The 24,910-nt window shown below is 47.3% G+C and overlaps 2 protein-coding genes across 2 annotated transcripts in view; one reads left to right on the top strand and one right to left on the bottom strand.

Annotated features, from left to right (window-relative positions):
* Nucleotides 1–1,550: 1,550 nt before the first annotated feature.
* Nucleotides 1,551–20,954, bottom strand: SFXN2 (sideroflexin 2). Its single transcript, XM_010987137.3, has 12 exons — nucleotides 20,849–20,954; nucleotides 10,727–10,911; nucleotides 10,376–10,546; nucleotides 9,351–9,449; nucleotides 8,358–8,433; nucleotides 7,970–8,055; nucleotides 6,620–6,680; nucleotides 6,186–6,252; nucleotides 5,499–5,548; nucleotides 5,136–5,185; nucleotides 3,619–3,666; nucleotides 1,551–2,780 (listed from the first exon to the last, which is right to left on the bottom strand). The coding sequence occupies exons 2-12, from the start codon at nucleotides 10,885–10,887 to the stop codon at nucleotides 2,675–2,677; spliced, it is 975 nt and encodes a 324-aa protein (XP_010985439.1). The 5' UTR covers nucleotides 10,888–10,911; nucleotides 20,849–20,954; the 3' UTR covers nucleotides 1,551–2,674.
* A 217-nt stretch (nucleotides 20,955–21,171) lies between these two features.
* The window catches only part of ARL3 (ADP ribosylation factor like GTPase 3), a 28,241-nt gene continuing 24,502 nt past the window's right edge, over nucleotides 21,172–24,910 (top strand). Inside the window, exon 1 of the mRNA XM_031461664.2 lies at nucleotides 21,172–21,292. Coding sequence (XP_031317524.1) covers nucleotides 21,290–21,292 — 3 coding nt within the window. The 5' untranslated portion in view covers nucleotides 21,172–21,289. The remainder of the gene's footprint in view (nucleotides 21,293–24,910) is intronic.

Genomic DNA, 24,910 nt, shown 5'->3' with positions numbered 1-24,910 from the left:
TAGCCTCAACATATAAAGGCCAGGTACCATCATTAGGAAACCCGCAACGGTTTCATCTCGGCAAACACAGGGGATTTTGCCACAACTTCCCTTCCTCCCTTTACCTGAGAGCTCAAACTGAGCTACTGGACAGGGCAAATACTAAACCCTGCCCAGTCTGGATTAGCACTTCTTGCACCAAGGCATTTTAGTCACCTACCCACTTCTTTCCACATCCCACAGGAGTCAATTCAAAGAAAGCAGAGAAGCCTTACAAAATAGAGCTGAGATGAAGTTTGGGTGAACTCTCTAATATGCCTCTGAACTGCAACCACTACATACTCCACACTTTTCCAAAAGAGTGATTGTCTGTGAAGAGAGGAGGAATGCCAGGAGGCCTAAGGAGCTGAGAAAGAAAGAAGAGGATTGTGCGTTCTTGAAAGAACATCAATGCAGAATTGCTTCCGAGCTCTGGCTAGCTCTGGTAATGTTTTTCCTATTTGCCTTTGGAAATGGGCAAAGCTGAAGCCAGATCTCCAGTCCTAAGAAAACTAGCTCAAAGACACACTTTTCTGCTCAGATATCAGCTAAAATTAAATTGCACATGTTACAGCACGGATAAACTTTGAAAATACTATGCTAAGTGAAAGAAGCCAGACACAGAGGGCCACATACTGCGATTCCATTTATATGAAGTGTCCAGAATAGGCAAATCCATAGAAATAAGAAAATAGATTAGGGGTTGCTAGGGGCTGGAGGATGAAAGTAATAGGGAGTGGTGGGTACAGAGTTTCTTTGGGGAGTAATGAAAATATCCTGGAATTAGACAGTAGTGATAGTTGCACAACATTGTGAGTATGCTAAAAAACCACTGAATTATGCACTTTAAAAAGATGAATTTTATGTTATATGAATTATATTTTAATGTTTTTAATGGATAAAAAATCAAATTGCGGGCAGTACCTTGACCTCAGGGAGGAGGCCCTTTCTCCTTAGAGTGTCTCCCCCAGGAGTAGTGGTCCTTAAGTTGTGGTCCCCAGACCAAAAGAATCAGCATCACTGGGAAATTACCAGAAATGCAAATTCACAGGCTCCAATCCAGACCCACATCGTTAAAAATTCTAGGGATGGGGCCCTATAGTCTGCGTTTTGAGAAGTACTCCAGGTGAACTCGATGCATGTTAAGAACCATTGCTCCGGAGTATGGGAAACTTTTTGGGTAAAGGGTCAGATAGTAAATATTTTAGGTTCTGCATGCCACATATATAGGGTCTCCATCATGTATTCTGTTCCTTTCTTCACAACCTTTAAAAACTGTAAAAACCCTTCTTAGTTTCCCAAGCACACGAAAACAAGTAGCAGGCAGATCTGGACCCTCGAGCCATGGTTTGCCAACTCCCGCCCCAGAGCAACACAGCTCTGGTGGTGGGAGAACTCTGGAGCCTCAAGCTAAGACAGGTGGATTTTCCTCTGCAGTAAGGAAGACAAACAAGGGCCTCCGGGCACCAGACAGGTTCCCTTTAGAGCTGCGATATCCTCCCCCACTCCATGGCCAAAGTAAGACCAGGGCCTGCTTTCCATCCAGGCTTTATTAACTCAGTGTGCAGACAGTTCGTTGTGCTCTTCCAAGAAATGTGTTCAATTCACAGTAATATCCTTTGATCAGTCAGTAAACTCTACTAGACAAAACTCATACGGACATTGGCCCCACGTCAGCCACAACAACCCCCTCCCCCAGGAGCCTGAGAAAGCCCCTCAAGCCGCCAGGCTGGGAAGGGCGAGCAGCTGCGCTTTGCTGTGTGTCCTTTAAGGCTCTTTGGTCCTGGTTGATTTCCTCTCAGAGGTGTCCAAATAAAACTTCCCTTTCCTATTCAGTACACACCAGTCTTTCTTTGGTGTTTAAGCCAATGGGCTGAGGAAGGGAGGTAGCCAGGAAATTATACCCACTAAAATGTGCAGTTAATGCCTACAGACATCCTTTTTACTCACAGTGGATTTATCTCTCAGACACAGAGAAGTAGAAGCAGATATGATTTCAGGGCTGGAGAACAAAGCCAGTGTCGACAGACAGGGCTTGAAGCACCACGAGACCTCTGCCTCACCCAGGGTCCTTTGTTTTCCACACTAAGAACTCCTGGGTGCCTGATAAACTCAAGTTTAGCAAGACTCCCAAAGAAGCTTTGTGACCAGGGGCCCTGGGGAGGAGAGCAGGGAAGAGCTTTGAGGAGCCTCAAGGTGACCTGGCTTCTTCCCTCCCCCTTCCCCAGAGAGCCAGAGCTGCTGGGTGAAGGTTCCCAGCAGATGAGGAGGAAGGCAGGCTCTTCCTCAGTACCGGCCAGAATCAGAATCCCAAAGGGTTCCTACTTTTTCCAAATGGTTTCCTTGAGTGTCTCCCACAGGTCCCAGCAACTTCTCCCTGTGGGGGTCTCAGCTCCTGGTCTGCAGGGGATGGGGCTTAGGGAGGGCAGACAGAAGACGTGGCCTTTCTCCCCTTGTTCACTTTTATCCCCTGGAGTCCCATAAATCTAGGTGCCTGGGTGGAAGCATGAGGCATCTTCCCACCCCACCCTCACTCCCCGAATCCACCCTGGCCTTTAGGCCCTGTCGGCCAAGAGGAATGAGGGCACAGGTACCCACGGTGGCTAAGGAGGCACTGGTAAGTATGGGTACCGGCTGGTCCTCGCTGGGTGGGCATTTAGAGGCCCTTATTGAAGTAGACATAAGGCACAGGCTCTCCATACTTGGACTTGGCCCTGATGCTGTCTTGGAGCTCTGGTTCCAGATAGGAGACTGGCAGTTCGCTGAGAAGAGAAAAGGGGGTTATGAGCATGCCACCCAGACGAACAGCAAATTACTCTCAGATGAAGTCCAGCTCAGATGCCACCTCTAAGAAGCCCTTCCTGATTTTTCCATCAGAATTACTTCTGGCCTCTGTACACCACACTATGCTGCTTTTACATCTCTTGAGCCCTGACTTCATTCTCCCTGGTGCTAAACTTCCATCTCCTCCACAAGATTACAAGCACAGTGCTCAGCACACAGGAGATGTGTAGCAGATGACACTGAGCTGAGAGTACTAAGACAGGGGAAACGGGCATCTTCTCCGTATATATTCACGCGACAGCTGGTCTCCTGAGCTAGTCCTCCCCCCACCCCCTGCCCCAGTCTGATGTTTCCCTTCCTGCCTCCCACCCACCATCATCTCTCTTCATCCCCTGCCCGCCCCTCCCAGGACATGCAAGGGGAGAGGCCCAAGCCGAGCCCCCTCTGGCAAACATTGTCCAGAGTTAAGTACCTACCCTTTTGTTCAATTTCAAAGACCAGATCCAGCCAGGGGGGATGTAGTTAGTAAGTCAACCAGCAGGGACAGAAAGTCTCTTACTGTTCCCCAACCTTCTCTCCAAGGCAGCCTTTGCTCCACTGGGAGTGAGTAACTCATCCCTCTGCCCCTTGGAATATCTGTTTTGGTTTACCATTCACCTGGGGTTAAGAGGCCCAGAGTTTAGGCTGATAGGCACTTGTCCTTGGACAAATGCTGCCCTGCCTGCCCTTCCCTCTCTCCTTCAGGACAGCAGGCAGGTCAGGGAGAGCAGGGACAGGGTGTTCAGGGAAACAAAGTGAGGAATGAACAGCTGATACCATTTCTGCGGGAAGAGCCCACATGCCACTGGCACCATGAAGATGAGGCTGGGAGAAAGAAGAAACCAAAGCGTTAGAGGGCATCTGGCATCTCACAGACCCACCCACACCCCATCTCTGAGCCCCCCAAAGGAAGAGGGAGATGCCTGTTCACTGGGCCCATAGCTCCTCTCCCTCCAGCCCTTCTGCTCTCTCAGTGCCTGGAGACTCACCCTAGCACGGGATAAAATCAGTCCCTCTCCACCCACTACCGCTCAACCCCCATCCACCATTGTTCAAGCAGATGAACAAGACAGTGGAGTCACAAGGGAGCACGAACAGCAGCCCTGAAGGCCACAAGCATCCGCTGATGGAAAGTAGTGAGGGGTGTGGACACAGGGTCCTGCTCCTACACTCGCTGAACACCTGGGCTTTTGGAGAACAGTGAGGGCAGAGCTTCTCAACCTTCACTGGGCATGTGAGTAACTAGAGGAGCTTGCTCAAATGCCACGCTCATTCCGTAGGTCTGGGAAGGGGCGTGAGAATCTTTATTTCTAACAAGCTCTCAGAGGATGCAGGTCCAGGACCATATCTGCAGCACTTGGGGTCTAACAGCCCTGGGTCTGTTTCTCAGCTCTGTCACTCCCTAGCTGTGCCATCTGGGGCAAGTTCCCTCTGAGCCGGCAGAGGGAGGGCAAGAGCGCCTAGCGTGAGGATTCAGTGAGCTAACACGTGTGAGGCATCCAGCCCACGGTAACTGCTCCTTCAGAGGGACCTCAGTTAGCAGAAGACAGTCTAGCATAACGTTAAAGATCTGCTCTCAGCTCTGGTGATTAGCAGCTATAGTTGCTTGGGCAAGTTTCTTCATTTGTAAAAGATGATGACAATACATAATACTGTCGAGGTATATCTACCTTGAGGACTGAGGGAATGAGGTGAAATTATAGACATGAAACATTAGCACAGTGGGGACACACGGAAAACATCCCATACATGTTAGTTTGGGTTGCCGTCATTCGCCTTGTGGTCCTGCAAAGCATGAGGAACCCTGGGACACGTGGACACGTCTAGTCAAGAGCAGGCTCCTAAGAACCCTGCCCTGACTCCTGGTGTTTCCTCCTGTGTGGGGCTGGGACACCTCATGGGCCCGGGCTGTGTCATTTTTGATACTGAGATATAACTGACACATAACCCTGTGTAAGTTTACTACCGGCCTTAGGAACACCTCTATCGCATCATGTGATTATCATTTCTTTTTTGGGGTGAGATGATCTCATTGTTTTTGTCTCTTCTCTAAAACTGCTGCAGGCCTAAGGTCAGAGGGGAGACCCCAGGACAGCAGGGCACCCACAGGCTCCACTTTCCACACAGGGGTATTCATGGAGCCAGCCTGGTGTCCTCAGAAAGATGGGGTGAGAGTGCTCCTGAGGGGCCACAGGCATCCTCAGCCTGGGCACTACATGGGTGACAGTGACACAAGACAGATCTTGGGCACCCCAACCACTGTAGAACCCAAACCAAGAAAACGCATTACTCACAAGCACCCAGACAGCATGATCTGCAACGGAGCGTGCAGGACCCGGACTCTCTGCGAGGGAACAGAGAAAAGAGAGACCCATGTGGGACTTACATCCATTCAAGTGAACCCCACGCCGGTCAGCCAGCTAGAAACCCGCAGGAGTGAAACCCTGGCTCTGATGGGGAGGACAGGGGTTCTTCTTGGTCTCTGCAGACAAGGCCAAGAAACCAAGAAACGGGCCACCTGCAGGGACTGGTACGGGCCCTACTTGAGTGAGGTGCAGGGTGGGAGCAAGAGGGAAGGATAAGAGGGTCAGGAGCCCCCCGCAGAGGTGTGGTCAGGGCACTGTGGGCAGGGAAGATGCAAATGAGAATCCACTCACCCTCATGAAATGCAGTTTCTCCAGCCTTTCCATGACGACCGGCAGCAAGACTGGAAGAGACCAGGGGAAAGGCTGGGGCTGGGCTGTAAGACTCCCCCTCAAGACCCCTTTCTGAAGTCAGATCACAGACTGAGCGTGAAGTTCCAGAAAATACTTTTTATGTGGGAAAAGAATGAATGACTGTGTAGGCACGGTCATACCCGATGCTTCCCCAAAGGCCCAGCAGAAAGATGCTCCCCACACCTCTCAACCTGCACACCTACAACAGGAGGACACGTACCGCAGGCCCAGGTACACGTCCTTCCCCAAACTCAAAACTACCTTTGAAGGCTCACGGAAGTAAGTTTTGTATCCTACTCTGTATCCTGTCCCTGCTGGAGGCAAAAACCAGGGCAGGGGACTTCTTTCCCCTATCACTGTCTCCCCGGCACCCACACGATGTCCAGCACATTGACAAACTTAAGGAATGTCTGTTAAATGAAAATAAAATAACTCTCCACCAAATCTCTGATTAACTGATGTGACAGGAATTAGAGCGTGGCTCTGCTGTGGCTTTCAGCACTCATGCAAACCAGTTTAAGAAGCAGGGCTGTGGAGGCTGGGGTCCCACCCCACCCCCAAAGTGTGGCTGAGGTCTCCATCACGCATTCCAGTGTACCCCAGGATGGGAGGGCTTCCCCGTCTTACTCATGCCAGGGGCTGCCATGGTGATCCGAGAAATAACCACCTGGGTGATGCCTATGGCCGCAGCTCTCTGAGGGCAGAAAAGAGTTAGTTGTCAGGAATGACCTTATCCAGTATCCATAGGCTGCACCGAGGGCTGGGTCAGGTTCAGGGCCAAGTCTCAGCTGGTAAAGGGGAAGGGACGGACTTGTCAGGGGCTGAGTGACCTCACCTGACCCTCCCCCACCCAGCCAAACTTTTATGGCTTCAGGACCAGAAATGCTGGAGAAAAGACATGAACAGAGACATGCAGGGGAAATCGATGGGGAAGGGGGATGGAGTCAGGGAGAAGGTTCTCAGTCCTATAGTGGGGCCAGGGCCTGCTCTGACCACTAAGAACCGGAGATGGTACGAGAGGGAACTCCATCCTCCCACCCCAAAGGCAGGCCTCTGCTCACCCGGGAATGACCAAGCTCATTGTGGTTCCTGTCCTTCACGCAGATGCCCTGGATGAGTTCCCTAAACACAGACAGGAGGTGCTAGACTTGGGAAATGGGTGCTGGAAGCCTGCCACCAATGTGACACACCAGGGGACCGGGGTCAGGGCACTCAAGCTCTCAGAAGCCACCTCCTGCAGCCTGGCCCCGGTGCCTCCCTCCGCACTGCAGAGGCTGGGATTTCAGACGGGATCCAGGGCAGCGGCTCAGAGAGGGCAGCTGTGCCCTGACTGCCTAGGCTGAATCTGGACACTGCGGTGTCAGTGTAGGATCTTGAGCACGTTCCCTAATCCTTCTAAACACAGAGTTATCCTCATTTACAAAACGGGAATAACCATGGCACCCACTTCACAGAACTCGGTGGGGATTAAACAGGATAAGGCGGCAAAGTGCCGAGTCCAGTGCCCGGCAGTGCCTGCTCCACCGGCAGGAGCTGCTCCGGCTGTTATTCTTAGGCCGGCTGCTGACAGCGCTCTGTCCAGGAGTATGCAGGTGTCTGGGGCGCATTCACTCGCTGGAAAGAACAACTGGATGGGGGAGCGAAAGAGGCGGGAGCAGTGTACACGCACGACTATTCTGTAGTGTGCACTTTCTGCAGGGGTGACTGTGAGAACTTTCCACTTGCTACCAGCCCCAAGAAAACGCACCTTATAGATATTGGTGTTGACGATGAAGGCAGGGTGACAACAGTGGCAATGATACAGCTCATGCTGATGCAGCAGTTCTTACATTCCAGGCACTATTTTGAGTGCTTTACGTTTATTACCTCATTAAGTTTTATAACAGGGAGACAGCTACACCTTCTCTAGTCAAGAAACAAGAACTGCGAGACACAGCGGGTTTCTCCTTTTACCTTTCCTGCTGTGCTGCTTAGAGCCCAGTGCCTGGTAAACATCTATCTGCCCCTCTGGCTTCTTTCTAAGCTTCTTGGCTCTGTTCTATCTTTGGACACCTTGCTCTGCTACATTTCATTCTGTAAGCCACCCCCAGGGCTTTGGAAGTAGGCAGAGTTCACAGCTTAAATACAGCTGCAGTTGAAAGGCTTAGACAGGATCTAGTATAAAACCTCACAGGTCCACCCTAGCTGCCCCTATCCCACGCTGTCCAAAAAATGACTCCCACAACACTCATCACAGATGAGACCTAAGTCACTCGCCACATCGCTGTTGGAGTAGCCAGTCCTCAGGGAACCTTCAGAGGGGCAGCTCACCGCACATCCACCTCAGCCCCAAGAAGCCACACACTGCCTGGGTTTCCTGGCTTTCCCTGCTAACCTCGCAGTTTGTAGAGAAGAGGGATCCCTGTACTCACTGCTGTCGCATCATGGGGATGTTGACACAGTTGGCAGCAGCCACAGCGGCAAAGGGCACCCAGCGGCCCACCAGCGGTGGGGCTCTCTGTTGGAGGAAGAGAACAATGGGAGTGGGAGATGGGAATAGAGAGGGCTTAAGGACAATAAAACAAGAAATCAGACCTCACTACTGCCACGCATCCAGACACCCAGTCTGGGAACCCAAACTTCCTCAAAGGCTCAAGAAAGACTAGCCTGGGGACAGCCCTGCTGAATTTCCCACCGCTTGGCTGGGCGCCAGCCATAACACACCCAAATGGGAAACAGCCCCAGCCTGGGGGAAAAGATTTTCCCTAAGACTTTGCTGCCCCCTAGTGGCCACCATGCCTATAGCCACCCCAGACCTACCTTAGTCAATGTGTTCATGCCCACAGCAGTGGCCACCGCGGTGGTTGTGGCTGTGATATAGGAAACGGCCATCTGCCTAGTGGAGGAAGGAGGTGTTTGGGAGTGGGAAGCCCTGCTGGCTGAGGGCAGGGCCATAGTGATAACATCTGGAAACATGGCTTCATGCCTGAGAAGCTCATGTGGTCTGTTCCCAGCCTCATCTTGTGATCCCCCCACCCCCAACTCACTCAGATGCTCCAGCTCCCTTGGCCCCCTTTCAGCACTCCATAAACAGGCCAAGCACTTCCCTGCTTAGAACGTTTGCATGCTGCCACTCCCTATCCGGGGAATTCTTCCCTGGGCTCTTGCATGGTTAAATACTTACCTTTCAAAACTCTGAAATGTCAGATCTACAGAGAAGACTTTCCAGACCAGCCTGTCTGCACGGATGCCCCTCTGCAGTTCTTTATTTTGTCACCTGTTTATTTCCTTAATGGCAGCAATCACCATCTGAGATGATTATGCTTGTTTTATTTATTTTATATTACTTGTGGGGGGAGGTAATTAGGTTATTTATTTGAATGGAGGAGGTACTGGGGATTGAACCCAGGACCTCATGCATGCTGAGCATGGGCTCTACCACTGAGCTATACCCTCCCCCATGACTATGCTTGTTTTCTTAAAGGACCTTAAAACTCCAGGAACCACACGTCTTACTCAAATGTATTCCCAGCACCTAGAACCATGCCCAGCACCTAGTACACACTCAAGAAGTATTTGTAGAATGAACGAATGCAGGAACAAGTCTTCAACTAGTCTAGAAAGAAGATACCCTTCTAGTCAGCCTAATACTTCCAAATCCTGAAAAGGGAAACTTGGCCACCCACCCAGGGCAAACCACAGCCACAGAGCACGGACAGGTGGGAACCCTTTAGAAGGGCTGTTTTCCTGGAGGCAAGAGGACAGCCACCCGCTCCAGGCCCATGCAGACAGCCTGGGCTCCAGGTCTCCTACCTGAGCGACGTGGGAGAAGCTGCATTCCTGTTGGTGTAGTTGACTAAGGCATTGAATGACTGGTTCACCCACTGCCAGAAGATCACTGCTGGCATCGTCCTGCCGGGAAGGGAGGCCCGGAGAGGCAGAGAGGAGGACGGAAGGGAGGGCTTGAGGTACGGCAGTCAAACCACATTACCTGCCACTCCCCACGCTGTTCCCATGCTCCCTCACACACCTGGGCTTTTGCACAGGCTGCCCCCCTGCCTGGAACATCCACACCCCTCTCCCTTTCCGTATATGGCTGGATCCTGCTCTGCTGAGAGAGCTCTTCTTCCTTGGAACCTTCCTGACCCTTCCCCTGCCCTTCCTGGGACACAGTTAGTCATCCATGCTCTCTGCTCCCACAATCCATATTCTCCCCTCAACCTACCACTTTGCAAACTGAACTGTGACTGTTTCTTTCTTGGTCTCCTCAACAAAACTGGGAGCTCCTTGAGGGGAGTTACTGAAGTCTTTATATTCCCACACCTGCCCCAGGCCTGGCTCAACGACTGGGTAAACGAATGCATGGAGGTGTGAGGAGGGGTCACACATCCAGCAGCTACAAAGAAAGTTTTCTTTCCGCAACTGGGCTGAAAGGGTCTTCCTAATTTTTCACTTGATATTACACTATAAAGACACATTAAACCCACTGTTGGATAAATACCTTTTAAAGAGGGAATAAGGATCACTCATTCGTGGAGGGTTCTAGAGAGGACTGCCTCAGTTCACACAGCCGGGCACCGGCATTTCCTGGCTGTGTGAACCTGCACAAGTTCCAGAACCTCTCTAGAACCTCAGTAAAATGGAGATGAAAATAGTACCTCTCTGCTGGGCTGCTGAGATTAAATGAGGTGAGGCATGCCAAGAATTTCACACCGTGCCTGGCATCTGGCAAGGGCCCGATAAAGATGGCTCTCACTTTATCTTGGGAGGGAGGGCTCCCTGCCTAGCAGACAGATCCAGGCAGCTGCGCCTGGCACCGCCTGGCCCCCGGGTCACACCTGTAGAACTGGAGCATGAAGCCCGTGATGATCATGCCACCGGGGACCTGGAAGGACATCCGCCCAATGACGTTCATCTTCTCCCCAGTGTCGGGGTGGAAGGCCGAGTCATACAGCTTCTTGGCATAGAGCAGCTGCTCCACTTGGGTGCCCGGGGGCGCAGTCCCCAACCTGCCACCCAAGGACAACAGGTAGAGTTACTTCCCATCGCCCTACCCCGAGTCACCCTGCTCCTACCTCCCCATCCTCCCTGAGCTCTCTGCCTATCCCCTCATCTCCAGTTCCCACCTCCCCCCAGAGCACCCACCGACATCGCCCCAGTGCCTCCAGCCCATTCCCCTAACCGCTCACCTGCTCTTCTCCACCATCACCTTGGCCCAGTCCAGCTCCCACTCTGGTACCAGGACAGTGCGGGGATCCGTGATATTGAAGAAGTGCTTCACTCGCCCCAGGAAAGTGCTCTGGTCCCAAAGCGGGGCATCGATGTTAAAGCCAGACAGGTCAGCCTCCATCCTGCTCACACATGAAACTGCGGACTTAAGGAACATACGAAAACTGAGGATTCAAGAATCAAATCAAAGCCTGCCCCCAAGACCTTGAGCCCCTCCCGCTGTTGCAGACTGGCTGCTGTCACCTGCCACCAGCATCATTTGACTCAGCTCAAGAAGGGCCCAGTGAATGGTCACCAGTCTGAGCAGTTGGGCACCACATGTGTTTCCTGAATGCCTGCTGGTGGCCAGCCAGGTGCCTGATCATGCTGTGGGGGAGCCTGGAAAAAGGGACCCCACAGTGCCTGCCCCTGGGGAGCTGGGTCTGACGGGAACCAGAGCTCCCTGTGAAACAGCAGATAATAGGTACAGCAACAATAAGCACAGGAGACGAGAGGAGGCGGAGACGTGGGGACACAGTAATCAAGGGGGGTTTCCAGAAGAGGTGGAACGTGAGTGTGGCCCCAGAAGATAGGGTAGACCAACCTGAAGGAGGAAGGGGCACAGGACCTCATTAAAAGTAGGAACAATCACTTTTAGACAAAGATAGAAACAAACATGGTATGAGATTGCCTTCATTTCAGCGTGTGTGTGTGTGTGTGTGTGTGTGTGTGTGTGATGCACACCGGCCCTGAGATCTCGGGCCATGGCTGTGCGTGAGGCATCACATCTGCCCTCAAGGAACTACAGAACAGGAGGTAGACAGACAAGCCAATCAGCAAGGACAGTGGTGTGAACAATGCTGTTGACAGACACTGGGAGCAGTGGAAAGACAGAGAACTACAACTGAGATGACCACATCTCCCAGACTGTCAGGGGCTATTGTCCTGGGGGAATTATTAATAGCAACCCTTTCCACCCTCAGAAGTGTCCCAATTTGGACAATAAATTATAAGGTCACCTTATCTAAAATGGACAAGGGATTCTGAACATGCTTTGTGGGAACAAGAAATAAACGATGTTCTGAAGGAAGCGTGTAAGTTAGCTGGATGGAGAGGTATGCCAGGCAAAAAGAAGAGCCAGCGTTTATAGCACACGGTGTGCGGGGGTACTTGCCAATGGTGACCTGCCAACAGTTACGGAGCTCCTGCTCTCTGCTTGGTGCTTGACATGTATTATCTGAGTTCACCTTCACAAGAACCCTCTAAGATAGAGAGACTCTTAAATTTAACCCCATTTTATGGATGAGAAAACCAAAGCACAGATAAGTAACTTTCCCAAGCCACACAGGCACTAGCCAATGGCAGAGCTAGGATTTTAATTCAGCCTAATTGACTTCAGAACTCTTGCCTATAACTGGGTTCTGGAATCCATGACTTGAAAAGTTTTAAGGTAGGTCTGACAAGCAAGGAGCTGGGAAGTGGTCACGCCTGTCCTCACAGGAGAAAAGCTGAACAAATTGAAAGTCAGCAGGTCATCCTAGACCCATCGGAGAATTGAAGTCACAGGGTAAACCACTGCCCCCAGGCAGGACTTGAAGAGACAAGCAGGTACACGGAATGACAGCTTAGTGGGAGCAGAAGCCTGACACTGGGGCAAGGACCACTGGAACACTTAAACTGTAATTGACAAATTTCTGGAAGTTCGGTGTGGACAAGCTTGAGAGTTAAAAATTCGGTGGCAGGGACTCAGTCTTCAGCGGCAGGTGGGACGGAGACATACTTTTGTGAGTTTTACCTCCAGAAGCCCACCAGGTTCTCAGGGTGAAAGTCAGACAAAAATCCCCTAGTGCTTCTGGCAGGAAGACGGGGAAGTGACTGTTCTGAAGTAGACCCAGAGGCCTCTGCAATTGCTAACAAGGCCTGCCCTCAAAGGAGCCCAGCCTGTTTTACCAGAGCCCAACCACCTTGGGTTTCACCAGAACCTGACTGACTTGGGGAAGGGGCATACCCGGCTCCAGCACCTTCCTGTCTTGTCTCACCTAAAGGGGAGCCTGGGAAGGACCTGTAAAGGTCCAGGGCACTGTCCCCAGGGCTGTAGAAGACCTCCCTCCCCTCACACTGCAGGGGGCACAGGGCAGGTACAAGAACAGGGAGAACTGAGTAACAGCAGGAAGAACTGCAAGTCTCAGACCTTATTTAAGAAGAAGTCTCCAGAAACCTGAAGACAACAGGGAAGACAGAAACAAAGGACACTGGAGGAAATTTAACTTTGACAACTACAGCTCAGCAGACAGGAATCACAGCCTAACTCCTCCTCCAGAAAAATGTAAAGCTTCATACACAGCTGGCTTTCAACAAAAAAAATGACAAAGCATTCTAAAAGGCAAAAAAACAACCAAAAAAAAAAACCTCCCCACAGTTTGAAGAGACAGAGCAAGCATCAGAACCAGATGACAGAGACTCTGGAATTATCAGACCAGGAACTGTAACTATGATTAACATGCAAAGGACTCCAGTGGGAAAGTGGGCAACTTGCAAGAACAAACAGACAACATTAAGCAGAGAGATGGAAACTCTAAGAAAGAAACAAAAGGAAAGGTTAGAAGTCAAAAATACTGTAACAGTAATGAAGAGTGCCTTTGACGGGTTCGTCAGTAGACTGGACATGGCCAAGGAAAAAAATCAATGAGCCTGAATATGTATCAATATAAAATTTCCAAACTGAAAAGTAAAGAGAAAAAATAATTAAAAACAAAAACAGAATGGCACATCCAAGAACCTTGGGACAATTAAATAAGGTGTAACATATACATAATGGGAATACCAGAAGGAGAGGAGAGAGAGGAGCAGAAGAAATATCTGAAGTGATAATGACTGAGAATTTTCCAAAATTAATGACAGACACCAAACTACAGAACCAGGAGGCTCAGAAAACATCAAGCAGGACCACTCTTAGGAAATCTGCACCTAGGCATGTATATTCAAACTACAGAAAATCAAGACAAAGGAAATCAAGAAAGAAGTCAAAGGGAGGGGAAAAAAAACCTTACCTATAGAAGAACAAAGATAGGAATTACATCAGACTTCTCTTCAGAAACCACGCAAGCAAGAGTAGAGTGAAATATTTTTAAAGTTGAAAGCAAAAAAAACCCGTAACAACCCAGAGTTCTGCATCTAGCAAGATTATCCTGTAAAAATAGACATTCACAAAAAAGAATGAAATAATGCCATTTGCAGCAACATGGTTGGACCTATAGATTATTGTACTAAGTGAAGTAAGTCAGAGAGAGAAACACAAATATCATTTGATATCACTTACATGTGGAATCTTAAAAAAAAAAGATACAAATGAACTTATTTACAAACCAGAAATAGACTCATGGACTTAGAAAACAAACTATGGTTACCAAAGTGGGTGGGGAGTTTGGGATTAAGAGATACACATTATTATATATAAAACAGATAAACAACAAGGACCTACTGTATAACACATGGAACTATATTCAGTATTTTGTAGTAATCTATAATGGAAGATTCTGAAAAAGAATATATATAACCAGAAATTGACACAACATTGTACATTGACTATACTTCAATAAATAAATAAATAAATAAATAAATAAATAAATAAATAAATAAATAATAAAGAATTCAGGACGAGGGTATAGCTCAGTGGTAGAGTGCACGCCTAGCATGTGTGAGGTCCTAGATTCAATCTCCAGTACCTCCACTAAAAAAATAAATAAATAAACCTAATTACCCCCACCCCCCGAAATAAAAAGAATTCAATGAGGGTTTTTGGTTTGTTTGCCACATAAAAGGAAAACTCAATTAATTTTCCCTTCCTGAAAAACTACTTTTGAGTTAAAGAAAAAACTGATCCAAATATACCAAGATTAGGCTATTAGCACCTAAAAATATATGTATGTATATGTATAACTGAATCACTTGAAATGAACACATTGTAAATCAATTATACCTCATTAAAAATAAATAAACAGATTAAAAATGAAGTAGAAATAAAGACTTTTTGAGACAAACAAAATTGAAGGAACCTGTTATCAATAAACCTGACTTGCAAGATGTTAAAAGAAGTTCTCCAGAAAGAAAGACAATATGGATCATATAGTCTGACCTACATAAAGAAAGAGTGTCAGAGAAGGAATAATTACAGGTAAGATGAAATACTTACTTTTCTTATTCTAATTCTTAATAGTTAACAAATAGATAACAGTTTGCTCAAAACAATAACAGCAACAATGTATTTGGTGATTACAGCTTATCAATAAGCGAAACAAATGACAACAATGCTATCATGGATGGGATGGAAGAACTGAGAAGATTCTATTTTAAGGTACTTGCACTACCAGACAAGTGGGATAGTGTAATTTGAAAGTGAACTTGGATTAGTTGTAAATGTATATTGCAAACTCTAGGACAAGCACTAAAAAATATATTCATTGGAAGTATAATCTATATGCCAAGAGAGGAGAGAAAATCGAGTTATGTAAAAAAGCTATGGCTTTCGAACTTTTGCCTGAAAATTTCAGGAAACCATTTAAAGATTTTAAGAAGAGTGACAAGATCACATGTGTAGTTTAGAAAAGAATGTTCTGAGCGATCATGTGATAATCAACAGGGTGTTGTAGGACCTCATAGGATGCAGAGACCAGCTGGAAGGGAACGCCAATAATCCAGGCAAGAAGAAGTGGGGCTCAAAGGAACCCAGAGGCACCCAAAGTAGGAGGAGGAGCAAAAGGAGAGAAGCTTTGAAAGCAGCAGAATGTGAGGATTTGCTGAATGACTAGGTACAGGAGGAATACTTTATCACTCAGGGCTCAACCACAGAAACAGGATCAGTAGATTTTCTATCTATCTATCTATCTATCTATCTATCTATCTATCTATCTATCTATCTATCTCCTGAATCTCTGACCGGGTTGGGGGGTGGTGGTTAGCCCCTTTTTACAGGGATTTCATTTGATTAAGTCAGGCCACCCAGGATAATCTTCCTTTAGATTAACTCAAAGCCGACCAATTAGGGACTTTAATTACATTTGCAAAATCCCTTCACCACAGCACCTAAATCAGTGTTTGATCAAATAACTAAAAGAAGGTGTGTGTGAGGGAGAAACTTCTCCCTCAAAGCCCCTTCCAACTGGAAACACAGCAGAGAGGGAGTCCTGGGCAGTTTTTCTGGCCTGGCTAAGCTGACCCATCACAAATATCTAGAGTGACACCAGGGTTTCTGACTGAGGCAATAATGTGCTAAGACAGAATACAGAAATATAGGCTTTGAGGGAGAAAACAGTGAGTTTGCTTTTCCCCATGTCGAGTTTCAAGTGCTTTGAGGCTTTCTTAAACACAAAGGCTGCCACCTTTGCAAATGCCGGTCCAGAAGGCTATTCCTTCCCCTTTTCACTAAATAACACCTGCTCATCCTTTTTCTTTTTTTAAAGAATAATTTTCAGATTTACTTGTATATCCTCTACTACTAGGTCATTTGTCTTTTTTCTTGAGGAAAAAATCACCTTAACTGAGGACTTTCCACATATATTCAATCACAAGTTCACAGGCATGGCTTGAGCAAGGTTTAAAAAGCTATCTTCCAGGGAGGGAGGGCGGAAAGGTACAGCTCTGTGGCAGAGTGCACGCTATGCATGCACAAGGTCCCAGGTTCAATCCCCAGTACCCCCAATCAATCAGTCAATAAACCTAATTACCTCCCCCCACAAAAAAAAACAAAAAAAGAATTAAAAAAAAAGCTATCTTCTTGAGTTATATGATCACCTAAATCCAAAAGCACTCACAACCAGCATTTGCATATTACAGAAAGGAAACAAATAGCTGATGGAAGCCACAGACCCAGTCAAAAATAAAAGTTTTATATTATGTAGTAAAATGAAAGGAGACATCTACTCAAGGCTACTACCTTAATAAAGATCCATGGGTTATGACAGAGGGAAATTACAGCAAAGCTACCTCAGAATAAACAGCAGCTTTAAAAGCAGGTGCATTAGCAAAGAACTTCAAGGGCCCCAAAGTAGCCTTTTGCTCTCCAGAGACAGTCTGAGTTACCTGCAAGGAAGCATCTATTTGTCCTTCAGCTCTTGGCTTAAACCTCCTTTCCGCAGAGAATCCTTTGAAGGACCCCCTTCCTCCCTCCATGCAGCTACATCAGATGCTCTGCTATAAGCCCTCTTGGCTCCTCACTTTTTCTTGAGAGCCCGGCCAGTCTGTCATGATACTAGGTGGTTTTATCTTAATTAATGCCTACATTCCCCCACTAGGCCATACGCTCCTTGAAGCCAGGAGTTGGGTCCATTTTGCTCCCTACTGTTGCCCCCATGCCTAGCGCAAGAATTAGAGTATCTGCTGAAGAAGTTCAGCTGGTCAGCAATTGGATGTTTAGGCTTAAAAGCCAGCATGGAGGTCTGGGTTAGAAGTAAAATAGAGTGTGAGCAGCATTGAGGTAGTTTAAGATAAAGTTTCCCAGGGAGAATATACAGACTGGGAAAAGCAGAAAGCTGAGGACGTATCCTGAAAAATCACTGCATTTAAGAGGCAACCCAGAAAAAGGAAGCCTCCAAAGATGAGATCAATCGAACCACCAGAGAGGTAGGAGGCAAGAGTAGAGCCAAGAAATAGGGAAAGAGGTAGAGCAGTGGTCAATTTTTAGATTTTTTTGTTTGTGTAGGAGTGACTTCAGCAAGCCAGTAAGTCACCTCCCCAAGAGGAAGGAGAGGCCCACCGTGGTTTCCACCCCTGAGGGGCCCTGACTCCATTCTGGAGCAGAGCAGCAACCTCTGGCAACCTCTGGCGAAGTCAGAAGCCCCACAGCAGCTGTCCATTGCTGGAACTCTGCCTTCTGCCCCTCCTGCTCCACCACAGAGCCCACGGGAAGGCCCTGGGCTCTGACCTCCCAGGACAGGCTGACTTGGCTCCTGCAGGCTGGTCCAAAGACCAAAGGCGTTTCACCCAGGAGTGGGAGTGGGGAAAGAACTGTTTCCCTCACTTGACAAGAGCGAAAGGATCGTACGCTGCCTTGGCTTACAGAGCCCCAACTCCCACCAGATGGAGATGGTCCCAAATGCTATTGCTGGGCCTCCCCTCAACACACATACACCCATCTCAAACATCCATCTCCACCCGCATCCCAAGAACCCAACACTGGAAAGTCCTCTGCCTTTCATAATGGAAGCACCTCTATGTGAAGGGGTAATCATTTGCTAAATCAAGCAAGAAACTTTGCCTTTGTTACCAAGGTCAGGATAGGAATGGCCCAGTCCTTGTCTTATGTAAAACAAAAGGGAAAAAAATCTAAATGTTATGTTTCAACATTTACCCCCCCATACCACTGCCTCCCAGTGGGGACAGTTCTGTGACTCCTTCAGGGCAAACTCAGGCCCTTCTGGTACTTACTTCCATAGCATCCTGTCCTCCTTCACAGCAGGCTGGGCTTTTGTAACTCTTGTTATTTACAGTTATTTGCATAAAATTTGCCAACCTTGGCGGATGGTAAGGTTCATGTTGTAGCCCTCATTTCCCTCTAAAAACACTACCTGCCTATCTGAAATGTATTCCAACCTATTCTTGGGTTCTCTGGGCATCAAGGATGTACCCCCCTCCTCTTTTTTTTTTTTTTCTCTTTTTTGGTCAAACGCAGAAACTGCCTTGGTTACAAAAGGAAGAAGAGGCTTTCTTTCACAAAGCTGAAATTTGTCTAACCATCCTAGACTGATTCCTATCTGGTCTCTAAGTTTTCTTCAACAGTTAAGCTCCCTCTTCCCACACGAGTCATATCTAATACCTCCTAAAAAGGTGACTATCATGTCCAGAGTTCCATTAAAAGGAACAAGGCACTACAAGGAACAAGGGGAGAGGCGGAAATCAAACAGGTGGTTAACCAATACATCCCTTTCCTTCCGGGATTAGAGAATGTCACAACTCAAAGACATTAGGGATCCAAGATCTCAGCTTACGGAAGAGGAAACTGATGCCTAGGAAGGTTCACATAGATTGAGCCAGCATGGTGAGCAGCTGTGGCACACATGGTCCTGCACTGCGGCAGATATAAACACGAACAACAAACAGATCCAGTCCTGTTTATTCAAAGATCTAACAATAGCTGGGACTTTATTTTCCCAAGGTCACAATGCTTAGGGTCACCTAGAGAGGTACTCTATCCACTACAAGGCACATGTCTTAAGAAAGAGAGAGAGAGAAAGAGGAGTGAAAGTGGGAGGAAGGGAGGGAAGAGAAAGGAAAAAACAATGAAATAACCTACTCCCTCTCCTAAAGTAATGCTCATCCTTCCAGGGAGAGCTGATTTTCTCTAGCAAACACTGTCAGGACTTAAAAAACAAGGGGGAGAGTGTAGCTCAGTGGAAGAGTGCATGCTTAGCATGCACGAGGTCCAAGGTTCAATCCCCAGTACCTCCATTTTTTTAAATAAATAAATAAACCTAATTAGCCCCCCCAAAGAACTTAAAAAACAGGTTTCCAAACCTCTTCTGGGGTATCCTCTTGCAAGGGAGGAGGGGGAAGTAACCCAAGATTTCCCTATCTGACTCCTTAGATAAGGAGAAAAAAACATCATTGCTGGTACTCCCCTCCCAACAGAGGAAGATCAAGGCAGTTAGACTCAAGAAGTTCAGACACAAAGACCACTCATATGGTGAGAGCTGGTGTCCAGGCTGCCTAGAGCAAGTTGGAGAATGAGACTAATAATTAAACGACAGGTCCTGGTAGTATATGCCTATGTAAAATCATGTGATTCCGAGGCAACCATGTTAGACATCAGGCAACTTAGAAAGAGAAGACTGCCTTGCCTTTTTCACACACTCACACACACACACACAAACAGCAGGCTAGAGATGGGTGGATGGAAGGAGTGTATGCTCTGAATTAACCATTCATCTTGTACCTCCTTAGTCAAGGTTCTGAACTGAGTTTTCTCTCCAAGGATCTGAAGCAGGCATGCAGGTGGCAGACGTTTTTAAAAATACTTTAGTTGAATGCCTAAAAAGCTAAGGACCATCCGAGGAAAATCTGCCTTCGTGCGAATGATCTTAACTAGACTGGAAAGCCTGCTAGTCGTAAAAGAAGCAAAGTCCAAAACCGGGATGGAACTATTAATAATAGCTAAGCCCCATATAGCACTTCCTGTGTGCCAGGTAGTGTTCTATGTGCTTGACATAGAATAAGTCATATAATCCTCACAAGAACCCAATGAGGCGCATGCACACACACACGCACACACACACCATCTGCAAACCTCCAGCTGTAACATCATCTGTGCCCACACTTTATCAGCTCTTAAAAACTTCTGGGTTTACATCTCAGGTATAAACCACTCTGTTCCTCCTACCTGGACAATACAAGAATAGTGTTTAAAAGCACTTCCTCAAAAGTCAGAACTGGGTTCAAGTCCCCACTCTTAATGCTTAAAATTTCTAGGGTTGTAAGGATGAAATGAAATTTTGTATGAAAAGCATTTCACTAGGAAGGACGCAGTTTGCCATGTAATTTCCCCCTGCTGTGCCTCCAGAGTCTGGAATAAGACCTGGCACAAATGAGGGAACTCTTCCTGTCCTCCGCACGGGGAAGAGGTGGGAGGCAGCACCCAGAATACCTCTTTCTTGCCTGGAAGTGCAGGCCCATTTTTGCCTCCTTCGGATTGCAGACAGTGCACCCACCGGTCCAACGTAGTTCAGCAAAACCATCCATCCCCAAACGCCTTTCACCCCCGCTGTCAGCTCACCCCAGCCCTCAGGGCCAATTCTCGGGCAGTTTCTTGCACTCCGACAGGCAGCCTTCCCACCACCGGGACTCCTCCAGCTCGGATTCTAACTCAGGTGTATGGAGATGGGTACGCAACCTATGACGCCCCCGCCCCCCAGCCAGGCACACGAAAGTGCTGGGGGCCATAAAGGAGAGGTCCACAGGTTGTCCCTCCTCGTGCCACGTGGCTTCAGCAGGTGGAAGCCCAGTCCGAGCCGCAGCCCAGTCTGGGTAGTGTCAAGACAGAAATACAAGCTCCCTCCCGGGATGTGGGGACTGGAGGTAGATGTGGCAGACGGCCTCTTCCCAAGGCTCCTTACCTGGTCCCGGGAGGAATGCACTGAGACAGCTGCTACTAGATGCAGCCCGCGTTGGCAGCCGGCCGGGAAGCACTTCTGGCCTCCTCCCGGGAACCGCCCCTCGCCCCGCCCCCACGCCCCTCCTTACCAACCAATGACAGACCGGGCGGCCCCAGCCAGCCACGTGGTCAAGTTTTCACCATTCGCTGCGTCCCCACCAGCCCGCCGCCGCCTCCAACCGCTCCAGCAGCCCGCCTGCGCAGTAGGCGGGCACACTGGCGCGCTTGCGCACTTTGAGGAAAGCGGAGCTGGACCCCGCCCCGTCCTGCTGCTTTGCTCCTCCGCTGTGCGTGAGAGGGACGTTGGGGGCGGTGCCGCAGCAGTTGCCCCTGGTAACGGGGGAGGCAGCAAGAGGAGGAGGAGGTGGAGGAGGAGGTGGAGGAGGAGGGACTCGGCGGGAGGATGGTGAGTGTGGGGGCCCGGGTCCCTCTGGAGCCAGTCGGTCACCCGCCTCCCTTCCCCAGGCCCAAGGCTGGGCACTGCGTTTAAAGCCAAGCAGGAATGAACTGGCGCTCAGCCTGCTGTCTGGGTCCTGGATTGATTTCGGGGGACGGCGGGGAGCCCCGAGCATGGGCCCTGGAGGGAGATCTGGGCCTGGGGAGGAAGGCGGGGCTTGTAGCGGGTCCGAAACTAGGGGAAGGGGCTGGAAGAGTACGTGGTTGTCCCCGTACGGAGCCTGGGCTCCATCATTACTTTGGGGACTGGAATGAGGGCGGATCCGAGTTGCTGCAGAGAGCAGTCTCTGCACGCAGGCTTAGGTCTTCCCAGGGAATCGGCCTCTCCGCGCCATAGGAAAGTGGGGTTCGTCAGCACCCGGCCAAAAGAGGGGAGAAGGGCCAGCGCTACTGTATTTCAGGTCGCGCTGGCTGTACCAGGGGAGATGGTAGCCCAGCTCTTCTCTTCCTCGCTATGCGCGGGCCTCTAGGGGGAAGGGTAATAAACCCCAGGACACAAAGAGGTGCCCCTGGGAAGGGGTGCCTACTGGATTTTACGTCTTCTCAGTGTGTGCGTGGCGGGCGCGCTTCTGCAGTCCCGAGTTATTTTTTTTGCTGAGGGTTCTCCAAGGTCTGGTTGTTGGTGATGGCCCGTTTCCCGTTTAATACTTAATCCCTGTCGGTGGAGGCAGATTTGCTGTCTGGTCCTTAGTATTTCTTTCGGAACCTGTTGTAACCTTCTTTTGCATATGACCACAGAGAACCAAAGGTCTTAATCTCAGTTTGGAGATTAAAACTGGAGAGTGGCCATCAATTTGGGGCAAGCCTTTTTTCTGATCAGACTAAATTAAAGATTTCCCAAATTGTAAATTATGATGTGTGACATATTTGACCATTGATGCTCTGTTCCTTGCTGATTTCTCTGCAGTTAGTTGGAGGATGTTAAAATGGAATTGAGTGGTTTTAGAACTAGTCATAGAAAAGAACTGATTTTGAAGCATTGAGAACAGGTTGGTTGGCTTACCAGCTGCAAAGAGCTAGCACTCAAACTTCTAGTTACTTCCCTGCCCCACCTCCAGTCTCTTTTTGACTTTTAGAAATGTTGAACCACTTCTAATTGATTTATGAAGTAAGAAAACACTCGATGTCCACAAGGGAAAAATATATGTACGTTTGGTCAGATTATTCAATGAGTAAATTTTGATAGGAAAAAAATTTTCAATTGATTTAACGTTGTCAGACTGTTAAAGAAGTAGAATTATTTGATCTGAAGTTGCCAATCACATTTCAACACTTGCTACATTGCAGTTTTTTTAACCTCAGGCTAAACAGATTTTTACATGTTTGCTTTTTATTAATCGTTTATACATGAGCTGTCCATTCAAAGGCTAAGTTTTTCTCAACAAATGAGTACAAATATAAATATTTACAGAGAAAATAACTAGAATTGAAATGAAAAAGTCATACCAAACCAACAAAGAGATGTCCTCATAAACACACTGGAGTTGGCTAACTTTTCCCAGTTTATCAATTAAATGGACTGCATAATTCCACGATTGTTTAATTTATAATTACAGACCACAATAAATTAACCATGGCTCATGTTTCCAGGTACAGATTGACACTGTATACAACAAATTGTCAGTGTATACAACACTGTTGTATACAAATGTTGTATTCAATGAGCAAGACAGATTTTTTTTTTCTTACAATGAACAATAAGAAATTAGAACAAATTATTCAGGATTCTTTATCTAGTTTCCAAAATACTTTTTTCCCCTATCTCCAAAAGTGTGAGCTATTTTTAGAACTGAAAGTGGAACACGGAATTTAAATGGTCAGTGTTGTGATTAAGTGTGTCACATCTGGTATCCCCTGAGCCCCGTAACTGTACAAATGAAGAGTGAGTCCCAGGTTTATTATTATTTTTTAATCCTTGAGCTATGACTAATACATATTTATAATTTTTTAATTTGGAGTACTGCAACAAAAAACCGTTATTGGTTTCTCTAAACATCTAGGGTCAACTATTCCTGCCTTGGGATACCAAGGCAGGTGAAATACTAAAATGACAGTAATTTTTGTTTGTAACTAATCACTGTTATTTAATACATGAGTCCTTCATTAAGGAATTATTATGGAGTATTATATATATTATATTATATATATAAACCTAGTGGTAGTTATCAAGCGTGTTTGACATTTGAAGACTGTTCCCAAGATTATGTTTTCTAGTCTGAAATGCTCAGTGAAGAGTAGAAAAACATAAACACAATTACTGCTTTGAGTGCCTCCTATGTGCATGCTTTACATGTATTATTTCATTTAATCTTCATAGCATTTTTCTGGAGCTGTAAATATTGTTCCCATTTTCTAGATGGAACTCTGGGGGAGGTTATACATAGGGAAGTTGAATACAAGTCTATGAAACTCTAAAGCCCATCATGTTCCTTTCATTAGGACTTTGATGAAGTGGGAACCCACTCTTCCTGAGGAGATGCCCCTATTTTGTTCCTCAGGAAACACTGTATTTATTTAGTAGAGAGAGGAGAAAGAAGACAAAGTTTCGGTGAGGTTCTCCCTTTCAAAGCCATGTTTCTGGAAATTATTAAGGTCTTACTGGGCTGCACCAATTTTTTTTTGGTAAGGTAAAAATACATTAAAGTCAGTTACATTTAAGCTAGTTATGGGGAGTGTGTGTACTTGAAGTTGGCTTACTTATTTTATTTTATTTTATTATTTTTTTAATGGAGGTACTGGGGATTGAACCCAGGGCCTCATGCTGCACTCTGCCACTGAGCTGTACCTTCCCCCTAACTAATTTTAATACTTACATTTTCACTCTTCCTCACAGCCACATCCATTTTCCATATACCAACACATTCCTCTCTCCCTCTCCACCACCCCAGTTTCTTTGAATGACCTAGTTTGTATCATTGTAGGTCAGTGCACCATGCCTCTGCCAGTAGTTGAGTTTAAGCTGATTTTGAGGCAGATAAAATTTCCATAGTCAATAGCACACTATTCATGATTTGCCTGTAGAAAAGTTTGTTTAAATGTTTTCTGAGTCAGACCAATTCCGTCCACCAGGGTGCAGATAACTTGTATGCATGGATGCTGATAACACACACTATACAATGAACTAAAGTTCTTATTTCTTAAATTGCCCTTATTCAATGTCATAGGAGTACAATTCTGCATAGAGATCATGTCTGTTTTGCTCATTGTTGTTCTTGGGGCACGTTATGGGTGTTTAATATAAATGAATGAATGAATAAATGAATGAGTGGCTATTTTGACCAAAAATACACTAAAAATTCACTTTCTTGTATTTATACTGCAAAACTCAGACCCATAATAGAATTAACTTCTAATGGCTGTCTCCCTTCATTTGACATTGAAAGAAACTGTAGACATATATGGATAAAAGTGTAGAATAGACTTATTCTGCTCTTTTGTCCAGCCTCTTAAATCAGCTTACTTTGTACCTTTCAGGCAGAACCCTGATATCTATAAATATCCTCTTCCCTATTTAGCAAACCCTGATAATCCTGTGATCCCCTGTCCTCAGGAGCTGGGTTAATATGAT

The sequence above is a fragment of the Camelus dromedarius genome, chromosome 8 (assembly GCF_036321535.1).
Source record: "Camelus dromedarius isolate mCamDro1 chromosome 8, mCamDro1.pat, whole genome shotgun sequence".
Taxonomy (NCBI): Eukaryota; Metazoa; Chordata; class Mammalia; order Artiodactyla; family Camelidae; genus Camelus; species Camelus dromedarius.
The sequence above is the reverse complement of the archived record's forward strand: the minus strand, read 5'-3'. Positions and strand labels throughout refer to the sequence as shown.